We start from the raw sequence: 14038 nt of genomic DNA, 5'->3' as shown, positions 1-14038 counted from the left end.
CTTGGAAGGCGAGGAGGAAAAAATTAAAGCGCAAAGTGACGATTGTCCCGGTCCTTAAGGGGTTAAAAGCATCTAGAATATTTTCTATGAATATATCAACTATAAACAATATACAGCCATAAAAATTATTATTTAACCCCTTCCCGCACGAGAACGTAACTGTACGTCCTTGCGCGGGTGGGGGAGTTCAGAGTGGGGCCGCGTGGCGACCGGGATGTAGCTTGGGACTGTGGCTATTAGCGTGCACAGTCCGATTGCCGTGCCCGCTAATTAAGTCTTCAGATGCAGCTGTCAAAGTTGACAGCTGCATCTGAAGACTTACTGCAGCTGTTCCCTGGTGGTCTAGTGGGGAGATCGCCCCCCCGTGATGTTGTCACTGAGGAGCGTTCTCCGCGTCTGGTGCCAGCCGGGGTCTGCGCCGTAATGGAGCTGATCCCGGCTCGGCATTCTATTGCTTTCGGCTGCCCCCCTCCCCTACTAAAAGTTTGAATCACCCCCCCCCCTTTTCCCATTTTATAAATAAAAATAAATAAATAAACATGTTTGCTATCGCCGCGTGCATAATCGCCCGAACTATATATTTATCACATTCCTGATCTCACACGGTAAACGGTGTAAGCGCAAAACAATCCCAAAGTGCAAAATTGCGCATTTTTGGTCGCATCAAATCCAGATAAATTGTAATAAAAAGCAATCAAAAAGTTGCATAGCCGCAGTCAGGGTACCGATAGAAAGAACACATCATGGCGCAGAAAAAGACACCTCACACAGCCCCATAGACCAAAGGATAAAAGCGTTATAATCATGGGAATAGAGCGATTTTAAGGAACATATATTTGTTAACAATGGTTTGAATTTTTTGCAAGCCATCAAATAATATAAAAGTTCTACATGTTACATATCATTTTCATCATACCGACTTGAGGAACAAATATAACATGTCAGTTTTTCCATAGGACAGACGGCGTAAAACGAATCTCCCACAAAGAAAAAAATTGCAGGTTTTTTTTTTCAATTTCACTGCGCATATAATTTTTTTCTGGTTTCGCAGCATATTTTATACAAAAAATTCAGCCTGTCCTTGCAAAGTACAATTAGCACTGCAAAAAATAAGGGCTCATGTGGGTCTGTAGGTGTAAAAATGCAACTGCTATGGCCTTTTAAGCACAAGGACGAAAAAACTAAAATGCAAAAACGAAAATTAGCCCGGTCCAGAAAGGGTTAAAATTAATAATACAGCCGCTGTGGATTATATACTTACTCGCCAAAGTTAATTCTGGAGTAATTTCTTGCAATATCCAGGACAGTAGAGGGACCACCAACCAGCAAAGCACCACGAATAGCAATTGCAAAGAAACCAGAAATCATTACCATTACTTGGAATACATCTGTCCAGATTACTGCTTTCATGCCACCCTATGGAAAACATGCACAAGGTGTTAAACTATAAACTTAAAGCGTAACTGTCATGTTTTTTTTTATTGCAGAAATCAGTAGTATAAGCGATTTTAAGAAACTCTGTAATAGGTTTCATCAGCCAAAAAAGCCTCCTTCTGTACTTAAGAAGCAATCTCCCAGCCTCCCCCCCTGACTTCTTATCTGTGCATTATCAGGCAAACACGTCTTCATTACAGAGAAGCCATTGAAGACGGGCTCTGCTCTCTCCATTGTAAGCCTATGAAGGGGGGAGGGGCCGAGGGAGATGAGGGAGCAGGAAGAGGTGACATGAAGGTCAGCTGTTTGTAGACTCTCTGGGCACCTAAAACGCAGGATTCAGGTGTCAGAAAGGTCAGTGCTTATCTATGAACTTACTGAGAGAAGATTGCAGGGTGTTGTGCTGTGCAGGACTGCTCCGTGCTCAGTCACTCCTAACAGCCCCTCCCCTCGCCATAGCCACATAATGGTCACAGAAATCCTGCTTCATTTGATGTGAGGGGGGAGGCTGGGAGATTGCTTATTCAGTACAGAAGGAAACTCTTTTGGTTTATAAAACCTATTACAAAGTTTCTTAAAATTGCTTGAACTGTTGATATTTAATGTTTTCAGAAAAATGACCCTGAAATGACAGTTACGCTTTAAAATCTACTTTTTACATTGCATTTCAATCCAGTTGGATCCAAACGGAAAATAGTCCATTTTCTAAATGAATCTTTTAGGCTGGGTTCACAAACTGACAGCTATTATGCTGCGTTTACACAAAACGATTATCATGCAAATTTGCACGATAACTAATTCGAATTTGAACGATAATCGTACGTGTAAACGCAGCGAACGATCAAGCGACGAGAGAGAAATCGTTAATTTTGATCTTTAAACATGTTCTCAAATCGTCGTTGGTCATTCGCAAAAAATGTGCAGATCGTTCCGTGTCGTTTACCGATTTAACCTATATGCGAGATAGGCTTAAGTGATCGCAAAATGATCAAAATGATCGTTATAAAAAGAAAACAGTTACTTCGAAATCAGTAATCGTACGATCAGGCGAATTACCGCTCCGTGTAAACCCAGCATTAGATTGGTTTATTAGACCTGTGGTCAGGCAAAGGCTTTGAGGGGTAATATGGGCATAAGGGTCTATTTACACAGAAAGATTATCTGACAGATTATCTGCCAAAGATTTGAAGCCAAAACCAGAAAAAAACTATAAACAGAGACCAGGTCATAAAGGAAAGCCGGAGATTTCTCCTCTTTTCAAACCCATTACTGGCTTTGGCTTCAAATCTTTGGCAGATAATATTTCTGTGTAAATGAACCCTTACACAGAGAGATTTATCTGACAGATTTTTGAGGCCAAAGCCAGGGATGGAGGTGAAAAGAGGAGAAATCTCAGTCTTTCCTTTATGACCTGTTTCTTTTCATAGTCTGTTATTTGCTTTGGCTTCAAAAATCTGTCAGATAAATCTCTCTGTGTAAAGGCATTCTAAGGCCACGTTCATACAGTGCATTTGGCCGTTAAACAATGGATCGTAGTTGCAAAGTGCAGCAACAGCCGTTGTTTAACAGCACTGCTTAATTGCATAGTAGTGTATGGAAGTAGTGTATGGTATCAACAGGTCTATTTTGTGTGGCCGCTATTCAGTGAAGAGCGGCCGTACAAGACAGCCTGTGCTCACAATGTAAACTACGGCTCCCGGCTGCACTTTACACTGTGGTCTTTGGCACCCGAATGTGCCCACATTCCAATTAAATTAAAGTCATGGTTATCCGGCTGATACTGCAGTATTGGCTGGGTGATCATCTAAGACATTGGCTGTTGTTTGACCCAGTTTAAACAACGCTGATGTTCATACGGCATCTGAACATGGCCTAAAGCTAAATTTGTGTTAGGTTAGTGTGAACCCAGTTGTACAATATACAATATATTAGGAATCCCAAAAATAGTGGGCTAAATCTGTTTTGCACATACATATAGCCCATTGCACAGGCTAGTTAAATGCAAACAAGGACTCCTCCAAAATGATCTCATTCACACTTTTTTCAGGACTGTATATTATGTCCACAATCCAAAAAAGATTACCCATAGTGCATCCGCAATATATATTTTATGCACGGACCAAAAGGTAGCCAGACGTTAGTGTTCAATCCACCTCTCTGGCTACCTTCTGGTCTATTGGATTTCACCAGGCTGTGTCTGGTATACCTGGTTGGTGGAAAACAGCAGTCCCACATTTTCTCAAACCTGTATTAGTGTTGTACGACTCACCAAGATGCCTGTGCATTTCAGTAATTTAAAGTTTACCTGTCATTATAACTTTTAAAATGTAAATCAACAGTATATCTTAAAGCATGTTAACAATTTACATTCTTTTTTATCATGCTGTAAAACTAGGCTATACTTTTACCAGTCTACTAAAACATGAAGTCTGACCTGTACAGAGTGTCACAGCTCAATGTGTCCATCAATCACATGACTGCCTTCTCTCTGTGAGTGCTCAGATGACCAGGGGAACACGGGACTTCCTTTGTTTAGACTCACAAAGTAAGAACACAGGAAGTGCCGTGTTTTCCATAATAACTAAAAATAAAATAATGAATGTAAATTGTAAACTTGCTTCATTTTAAATCTACTGTTGATTTAGACTTTAAAAGTTATAGTGACAGTGACACTTTATTGATTGTGACACCTACCACAGATAATCTTGCACAAGCTGCATACATTACGCAACAATTGTAAAATTAACTTTCTGTTCGTTAAAACCTATATTTTGGTTTCCATATTGATATTGTTCCTATCTACCTTGTGTGTTTTTATGTTTATTATGAAAACCTCAAAGAAAATTTTAAGTTATAAAAAAAAAGTAATTTTCTCAACGATTATGGATGGGACATTTAAACAAGGCAGTTACATGTTACAAGGCAGTTACATGTTACATGTTACAGTTACATGTTATATAGGCCTAATCTTTGTGACGGGTTCCTTTTAACTCAGCAACCACCTTGCTTATAATTTAACATTGATGCAGCTTTAATAATCAGTGAAAAAAGTGTGACAATGTTTTTTTTACTTACCACTGATGTATAAAATGTGCATATTGCTCCAGTAGAAAACAGAGATGCCCAAATATCCAGTCCTGTGACTAATAAAAAAAAAATATATTGCAGTAAGTTTAATTAATTTGAATGTAAGTGCAATTAAAGTGGCAATAATATAAGAACCTTGGTTGAGTATTAGTGCAGGAGCATAGATGACAATTCCAGTGTACAACATCTGCAGAAGGAAAGGGATAATGTAACACATGACAACTGCTTTGTTATTTGCTGTTTTATGTCAGGTTTATACTTACAGTTCCAATAAGAAACTGAACAGTGCCAAAAAGGCGAACACTTCTGCCAAACCTCATTTCTAAATACTGCAATGAAAAAGGAGAAACATTATCAGAGGTTGCTATGGTACAAGAGATGTGTGTTTGGTTTATGATCAAATGATAAAATGCCAACATAAGCAAAAAATAAATAAATAAATAAATAAATAAATAGATAATGGTTCAAGTAGGAAAGACTAAATTAGCTAATTTTATTTGCACAGCTGAAATAAATAATAAAATCTAAAATAGATATAAATTTATATATATATATAAAAAAAAACTTCCATACTTGGTATGTACTGGTAGTACCGAGTCTGTAGAACATTGGCAAAAATATGAAGGCAGTCAGTGCACTGTTTAATGCCTGACCCAGGCACATCTGAAGGAACTTGGCACCATATCGATAAGCTTCAGCCGGGACTCCAAGCACTTGTACAGCAGACATGAAGCTAGCAGATAAGGACAATCCCACAGGCACAGCTGTCATGCTTCTACCCCCTGTGAAGAAGTCGTCTGCTGTCTTGTGTCGTCCACGTGCATAGAACAGTCCAATTCCTGTGGATCCTAGAAGCATTGCAGCAAATACCCCATAGTCCCAGAGAGAAAAGGTCAATTTGTCCTTCACGTATGGTGCATAATCTGCCATTGGACCTAAGAGTAAAGAACAAAAAGAATATAAAAATGCTTTGAATTTGTGGGAATCTTATTGGCTTAATACCCTGTATCCTACTGACAATCTAGTTAACCTATTAGTGTAAGTTGTGACTAACTACCACAAACAACACTAGGAACTGGATGAGACTAGTCCAGTAAATGCAGATGAAATTGTAAAACAGTAAATGCAATGTACAGTGAAACTTACCTGAGAATGAATTCAAGGATGTCCAGGTTTTGCTGGTTCAGGAAACTTAACAGAAGGGGAGGCAGAGAGAAGGTGCTTTAAAGTGTGACGAAGAGTGGAAAGGGGGTGTTCTTAACATCTTACAGGAGATCCAGGTGATAGAGCTATCTGTGCATGTTGCAGCTATTTCCAGCTGAAAGCCTTTGCTGTACAATTACAAAGTAGTGTTGCTTTTGTGCCTATCCCTGTCCTGGACAGTAATCTTTAACTGTAGTACTAGGAAGTATCTGCCTAGGTGAGGCTGAAATGTTAATGATCTCTCCTGGAGTCTATTAATGCATCTCCACACATTTCATCTGCAGTGAAATCATTTCAGACTAAAATTAGGATGTAATTATCTCAATAGTAAAAACCTATGCATGTGACTAGGTGTGGTTTTACTCCTAGCTTGAAAAGTAAAAGCAAAATACATCCAGACAGTATGATCAAAAACCATGTAGGAATATAACAACAGATGTGGAAAAAGCTATGATACCAGACACAGAATTTCCACCTTCACAGGAAATATGCCATAATCTAATGTGATGCTGGATTAGCACGTTCCGCAATAGATTTATTAACAAAAAAAAAAATTCTGTATCAATGCTTCACTAATCTAAAAATCTGATCTTAATGTAGTCCAATTATTTACATTGATGTATGCCCAGTAAGGAAATTAATAAATAAGCAGAACGTTTTTTAGAAGGTTAGTGTCAGGTAGGGGGTCTGGGAAAATAAGACGAGTGCAGCCCTAGAACTGGCACCCACCCCAGCTGGCCCTACCTGCTTGCCGCGACAGCTCTAAACAGCTGCGGACAACTGGGCGGCGTTCCCTAACCTGGCAAAGTGCATACACGAAAAACAGAGACAAGACTAACAAACAAGCAAGGGAAAGTCAGAGGTCCAAGTCGGTAACAGCCAGTCAGTATAGGTACAAAATCGTGATCCAAAGAATAGTCGAGGTCCAAGCCAAAAGGTCAGGTATCAGAAGTACAAAGTCAGAGTAATGCTAGGTCAAGATACACAGGAGGAACCAGGTTCTATCGCAGGCAAGAAATGAGAGCACAGGTCTGATATTTATTCAGCCTGGAGTCCCAGCCCCAGACTTGATTGGGGCTGAGGCTCCAGGTCCTGCCAGATACAGAAAGCTAACTGGTAAGTCAGCTGTCAACCAATAATCAGTGCACACACCCAACACCTATGCTGAACAGCCAGGGGAGTGAAACCCTGGCCTCTGCTATAACAAAGAACAGCAGAGCTGAGTATGTGAAAAACATGTGAAGCATTATGGCTGAAAAAGCCGAGCCGAGCGCACGACCCAAGTCCTAACAGAATCCCCCCCCCCCCCCCCCCCCCCCCCCCCCCCCGAGGAGGGGCCTCCGGACCCTCACGAGGACCTCCAGGTCTGGTGGGATGCTTATCATAAAATTTTTTTATCAAATTCGGGGCATGGAGATCTCGTGCAGTTACCCATGTGCGCTCCTCTGGGCCGTACCCCTTCCAGTGTACCAGATATTGTATGGTTCTGCGAACTCTTCTTGAGTCTAAAATTCTTTCTATTTCATACTCGAGTTCACCTTGGACTACAACTGGAAGAGGCGGAGGACTAGTAACTGTTGGAGGAATGTACTTCTTGATCAGGCTTTTATGAAATACTGGGTGAATTTTTAATGACTGAGGCAACTGTAATTTAAAAGATACAGGATTTATGATTTCCACTATAGAAAAGGGACCAATGTACCTGGGGGCGAATTTGGCTGAAGGTACTCGTAGACGCAAGTTCTTTGTCGATAACCCTACCCTTTCTCCCACCACATACTGAGGACCAGGACGGCGTCTGCGATTAGCATATTGTGTTTGTTTTTGCTGGGACACGGTTAGAGTCGTCAGACTCTTCGCCCAAACTGTGCACAGTTTTTTGGTCAGTTCTTGGACAGAAAAAAAATGTGACTCTAGATTAGGTACCGCAGAGAACCTAGGATAAAAACCATAGTTACAATAGAAGGGGGTTTGTTGAGTGGAAGTGTTGACATGGTTGTTTAAAGCGAACTCTGCCATGGGTAAATATTCAGACCACGTGTGTTGATTATCAGATATAAAACATCTTAAATATTGTTCCAGGGACTGATTGGTACGTTCAGTTTGGCCATTGGTTTCAGGATGAAATGCAGATGAAAATGACAGAGATATGTTGAGCAGTTCACAGAAGGCCCTCCAAAACCTGGACACAAACTGTACCCCTCGGTCCGAGACAATGTTGGTAGGTATCCCGTGCAACCGGAGGATGTGACGAGTAAACAGTTTGGCCAGGGTTTTTGCAGTAGGCAACTTTTTTAAAGCAATAAAATGACACATTTTACTGAATCGATCTACAACCACCCAGATGACAGTCTTACCCTTTGAGGGGGGAAGATCCATCGATAGATGGGACCAGGGGCGAGTCGGCAATGGCAGAGGCTGGAGCAGACCTTCAGGCAGGGATCTTGGGGTTTTTGCTCGGGCACATACGTCACAGGATTTAATGTATTCCCGTACATCCCTCTGCCACGAAGGCCACCAGCAAGAACGAGACAAAAGATAACCAGTCCCAGCTATCCCTGGGTGACCAGCCAGTGTAGACGCATGTATCTCCTTTAATACTGCTAATCTAAGGTGTACAGGGACGAACAGTTTATCAGAAGGTAGATCAGCAGGCGCATCATTTTGAGATCTCATAATTTCCTCTTTAAGATTAACAGACACACTGGCAACCACAATACCTGGAGATAGGATGTTTTCGGGTTCCTTCTCAGGCACATAACAAACACCAAAGCTCCGAGATAAGGCATCCCCCTTGACATTTTTTGACCCAGGATGATATGTGACAATAAAATTAAAACGGCCAAAGAATAAAGCCCAGCGGGCTTGACGTGGGTTTAACCTCTTTGCCTTATCTAGGTATAGCAGGTTTTTATGGTCAGTTAAAACAGTTACTTGATGTTTTGCCCCCTCCAGGAAATGTCTCCACTCCTCAAAGGCCCACTTGATGGCCAACAGCTCCCGGTTACCAATATCGTAGTTAATTTCAGAGGTGGAGAATTTCCTGGAAAAGTACGCAACTGGTCTCAGATTAGTAAACGGCTCTCTACCCTGAGACAACACTGCTCCAACCCCCGTCTCAGACGCATCCACTTCTACCACGAATGGCAGATCTAGGTCAGGATGGACCAATATGGGAGCGGATGAAAAACTCTTTTTCAGTTTAGTAAAGGCTTGTTCTGCCTCAGAAGACCAGGAGGTTGGATCGGCACCCTTTTTTGTCAGCTCTGTGAGAGGTTTTACCACTAGTGAGAAGTTTTGGATAAACTTTCTATAAAAGTTTGCAAACCCCAAAAACCTTTGCACCTCTTTCAAGGTGGTGGGCCGCGCCCACTCCAGAACCGCTGACACTTTTTTAGGGTCCATTTGTACAGACTCTGGCGTTAAAATGTACCCTGGCAGGCTGGGTTCACACTATGTATATTTGAGGCTGTATTTGTGAGGCTGTATAGCAACCAAAACCAGGAGTGGATTGAAAACACAGAAAGGCTCTGTTCACATAATGTTGTAATTGAGTGGATGGCCGTCATTTAATGGCAAATTTTTGCTGTTATTTTAAAACAACGGCTGTTATATTGAAATAATGGCCGTTATTTACTGTTATATGGCGGCCATCCACTCAATTTCAACATTGTGTGAACAGAGCCTTTCTGTGTTTTTAATCCACTCCTGGTTTTGGTTGCTATACAGCCTCACAAATACTGCCTGAAATATACGTAGTGTGAACCCAGCCTAAAAATGCAACCTCCTTGACACCAAACAGGCACTTAGACAACTTGGCACAAAGAGAGTTTTTCCGAAGCCTAGATAACACCTCACGGACATGTTTAACATGAGATTCCCAGTCGGGGGAATAAATGAGAATGTCATCCAGGTAAATGACTACATATTGGCCAAACAAATCTCGAAATAGGTAATTGACAAACCTTTGAAAGACTGCGGGGGCATTACACAACCCGAAGGGCATCACCAGATATTCAAAATGCCCTTCAGGAGTGTTAAATGCCGTCTTCCATTCATCACCTTCCCTGATCCGGATCAAATTGTAGGCGCCCCGTAGTTCTATTTTGGAAAACCAACAAGCGCCTACCACCTGGTTCAGAAGATCGGGGATCAAGGGAAGGGGGTGTTGGTCCTTTATGGTGATTTTATTTAGCTCCCTGTAGTCGATACAGGGACGCAAACCACCATCTTTCTTCTCTACGAAGAAGAAGCCAGCACCCATGGGTGACACCGAGGGCCGAATGTGACCCTTCCTCAGGCTGTCCTGTATGTCCTGGCGCATCGACTCTCGCTCAGAGGGAGACAAGTTAAAAATACAGCCTTTAGGGAACTTGGTTCCTGAAACGAGATCGATGGCACAGTCATACGGACGGTGGGGAGGCAAGGCGTCAGCAATGGCCTCATCAAACACATCGGAGAAATCAGAGATAAATTCTGGAACGTGATGATCATTCACAGTACAGACAACAGGGTCAACATGAATATATGAAATGAGAAAAAAGATCGGGCACTCACCCATCAATGTGTCAGTTTTCTTCTTTATTGATTATAGAAAAGTCATAAAAACGCAGGGAGAGGGAGCATGGCAAGCAGGTCTCAGCGACGCACGTTTCGTGTCAAACAAACACTTCCTCTAGCTGATGATTGACAGCATCAAGCTGCATCCCCTGTGGTAAATACCCCACCCCTACGTGACGTAAAAACACAGTGGAAACAACATACAACATTTTAAAACCATTAAAGGAAGACATGTAGCTCATTTTTATCATTTAGGCCAAGAGGACCCACTGCTTCGAAATAGGAAATCAGATAAGCTTCTCTTTGTAACAATCTCTGGTGTCTATCTCCGCCATCTCTGTCAACAGCGATTCTTTCTAACCCTGCAAAGCGCAACAGATTACGATTCCCAGACCCTTACCCTTGCAGACCCTTTACCTGTAACCAGTGAGTGGCAGTGTTCCCTGTAGCGTGTTGCCAGCTGTCTTTTAGTTTTCCCGATATAAAATCTCTGACACGGGCACAGCAGGACATAGACTACGTAATTGCTTCTGCAGGTAATTAAATCTTTCACTCTCCATTCTTTCCCTCCTAGTTTCAGATAATTCACAGGCATTATTTTATCACAGTGGGTGCAGCTATGACATTTTTTATTTCCCTTTGGTGTATGATTACTTAACCAAGTTTCCCGTCTTTCTGCACTACTATTACTTTTTAGTTTATCTGCTATAGTTTGGTTTCGCTTGTATGTCACTATAGGTTTTAATCTAGCTCTGTCCTTCAGTATCAGACCACTCTCTATAATGTACCAATGTTTGTTTATGGCTGTCCTAATCATAGTGTTCATAGGTGTATTGTCAAAGGAAAAACAAAACCTATTTTCTTTTTCTTTATTCTTTCTTCTAGTAGTATACAGCAGCTGATTCCTCTGTTTCTTCTCTGCTTTTTTGTAGGCTGATTCTAACAATTTTCTAGGATATTCCCTCTCCTCTAATCTATTTAATAATTCTTTAGCTTGTTTCTCATACCCTTCTGTCGTACTGTTTAGTCTTTTAAGTCTCAAAAGCTGACCAAAGGGAATAGCTTTTTTCACCGCTAGAGGGTGGGAACTCTTATAGTGTAACAACGTGTTGCTTGTAGTTGGCTTTCTATACCCAGTAGTCACTATATTGTTATTCTCAATTTTAACCAACACGTCTAGAAACTCTAGATTACAGTCACCAAAATTGCCAGTAAAAGACATGTTCATGGTGTTAGAGGAATTCAGGAACTGTAAAAAATCAAAGAATTCTTTTTCTGAACCCTCCCACACCATGAACACGTCGTCCATGAATCGTAGGTAGGACTTGATGTTTATGCAATATGGATTACTCACAGAGAACACATATCTTTTTTCAAAGATTGCCAAGAACATATTTGCGTATGCACACGATACTGGAGTACCCATCGCGGTACCAACTAATTGTTGGTACCACTGGTCATCAAATCTGAATACATTATTGGTTAGAATAAATGATAGGGCATCCTTAACAAAAGACCTAAAGTCCATTGATTTCTCAGTATCCATGAGAAATTCATTGATCGCCTGCACACCCGCATCATGTGGGATGCGGGTGTACAGGCTCTCGACGTCAATGGACACTAAATGAAAACCATCTCTCCACGGGACATTCTCAATTGCTCTAAGGAATTCCCCGGTATCCTTAAGGTAGGATGGGATAGCCGGTAGGAGGGGTCTAAGTAACCAATCTACATATTTGGAGATTGCCTCGGTCTCTGAGCCGATCCCCGCGACAATCGGTCGCCCAGGGGGTCGGCTCAGCGACTTATGAATCTTCGGCAAGAAGTACCATTTAGGCTTTTTTACATGTTTGGGGATAAGATTCTCTGCTGTCTTTTCTGAAATTAACCCCTTATCCACTGTGACTCGTAGCAAGCTTCTCAAGCGTTCCATGATTTTAAATGTGGGATCATTGTCTAACTTCTTATATGTCAGGGAGTCTCCTAATTGTCTCTGCGCCTCTAAATTATAATATGTAGTGGACATTACTACTGTAGAACCCCCCTTATCCGCCCTTCTGATTGTGAGGTCTGGTCTAGACTTTAGCCATTTCATTGCCCTACTCTCACTAGGGGTTAAGTTAGAGGCTGCTCTAGGGTAGATAAGGGCTTTTACTTCGTTCGTTACTGATTTAGCAAAGAGATCAATAGAACCTCCAGGTTCCAGGGGGGGGGGGCAAAAAGTGGATTTATTGCCCCCCCTGAAAACCTCTGGAAAACTTTCTTCTGACATAGTTGTCTGACTAGCTTCTACCTCCATCTCTAAATTTTGCAGGTCTTGAAAACACTCTCTCTGTATCCGTGAGGTTCTCTGATACACTGAAGCCCAATGGCCCAATCCTAGCTGGAACTTCTCCTTCGGCGGGTGCATTAACAGGGATTTCACAACCTACTTTGGTTGCAAAAAATTTACACAAATTCATCTTACGTATCCCTTTATATAAATCCACCTCAAATTTTGTGTAATCGAAGTCCTCACAGATCCCAAAGTTGAGACCCTTAGAGAGTAAGTCAGTACAAGCAGGGTCTAAGTCTATGCCGGAGATATTTACAACATTACATATGACGGGGACTACTTCTCCCTCGGGTCTTGTCTCCTCCATGAAACATGCTTGCGTTTCTCCTTGCGTTTTCTCTCTTCTTTTGTTTTTCCTCCTTCCTCTCCTGATTTCCTAAAGGGTATTTTCCTTTTTCTTGCGCTTCTTTTGGTTTTGCTCCCCCTCTTGGCACATCACGGTCTGAGGCACTCAATTCGGAGTCTGTGGTTCCAAAGTCCGTATAATTTCCTCTGCTTTTCTTCGGGTTGTATATCTGTCTTCTGTTATGTCCTTTATTCGACCAGTTAAAGATAAGTCCCTTATCGTAATCCATTTTGTCTCTCAGAAATTTTATTTTTTTCTTTTCCTTTGTTTCAGTCTGAACCAAGTCTGTTTCAGTCTGTTACCAAGCGTTTTTCCATTTTTTTCACAAATGTATTAAGTTCACATTCCGGGATTCTCTCTTTAAGTTCTTTTTTGGCTTTGGAGAGATCTTTTGACACCATATCATATTCCTTTTTATTTCTTTGCAGTATAATTAACATAAGTTTTTTTGCATGATCCTCATATGCCTTTTCCCAACAAGCTACAAAGTCCTTATCATCTTGAAATTGTGAAGGAGGCTTGTAGCCTCTCAGGCCTCTTGGAACTCTTCCACAGTCAGCATAGGACTGTAAGGATTTTACGGTCCAAAATAGCCTTACTTCTTTTTCGGCCATTGCCAACACTTTATTTTCTAATGACTTCGTGCTGATAACTTGGAGCTCGTCTTTGATGTTGCATGACGCAAACAAAGCCTGTGCATCCACTCTCCCTGCTTCTGGTATCGTGTCTATATTGCTCAATGTAACACTACTTTCAGCCTCCATAGCTGACTCAGGATTCCTTGCTGTGTGCTCTGAGTTGGAAAACATCAGGTGCAATCAATAGTCCAACTAGTAGAAGCAACTCGGCACTACAGCTCCTGTGTTGGTAGTAGCAATATAGACAACTTCAATACACGTCCGTGTGGTGCTCAATGATAGTTAGGTTATCCATAAATATATGAAATGAGAAAAAAGATCAGGCACTCACCCATCAATGTGTCAGTTTTCTTCTTTATTCAACATGAAACAGATGAGAACCACAGGAGCTACCCCACTTAACTAGCTCGGTGGTCCTCCAGTCAAATACCGGGT

The 14038-nt window shown here is 41.5% G+C and overlaps 1 protein-coding gene across 3 annotated transcripts in view; it reads right to left on the bottom strand.

The window, feature by feature from the left end:
- The window catches only part of SLC5A5 (solute carrier family 5 member 5), a 148925-nt gene that overhangs the window by 40829 nt on the left and 94058 nt on the right, over nucleotides 1-14038 (bottom strand). For 2 of the 3 annotated variants that reach the window (XM_069962302.1, XM_069962304.1), the window contains exons 1-6: nucleotides 5668-5880; nucleotides 5095-5456; nucleotides 4785-4850; nucleotides 4657-4708; nucleotides 4510-4577; nucleotides 1262-1416 (exon numbers count right to left, since the gene is read on the bottom strand). In XM_069962302.1, the coding sequence (XP_069818403.1) occupies nucleotides 1262-1416; nucleotides 4510-4577; nucleotides 4657-4708; nucleotides 4785-4850; nucleotides 5095-5451 (698 nt within the window). In that variant the 5' untranslated portion in view covers nucleotides 5452-5456; nucleotides 5668-5880. Of the gene's footprint in view, nucleotides 1-1261; nucleotides 1417-4509; nucleotides 4578-4656; nucleotides 4709-4784; nucleotides 4851-5094; nucleotides 5457-5667; nucleotides 5881-14038 lie in introns of those variants that run through there. The other variant, XM_069962303.1, reaches the window with a different exon arrangement.

Source organism: Dendropsophus ebraccatus, chromosome 3, assembly GCF_027789765.1.
Source record: "Dendropsophus ebraccatus isolate aDenEbr1 chromosome 3, aDenEbr1.pat, whole genome shotgun sequence".
Classification (NCBI taxonomy): Eukaryota; Metazoa; Chordata; class Amphibia; order Anura; family Hylidae; genus Dendropsophus; species Dendropsophus ebraccatus.
This window is presented reverse-complemented; position numbering and strand designations above follow the sequence as displayed.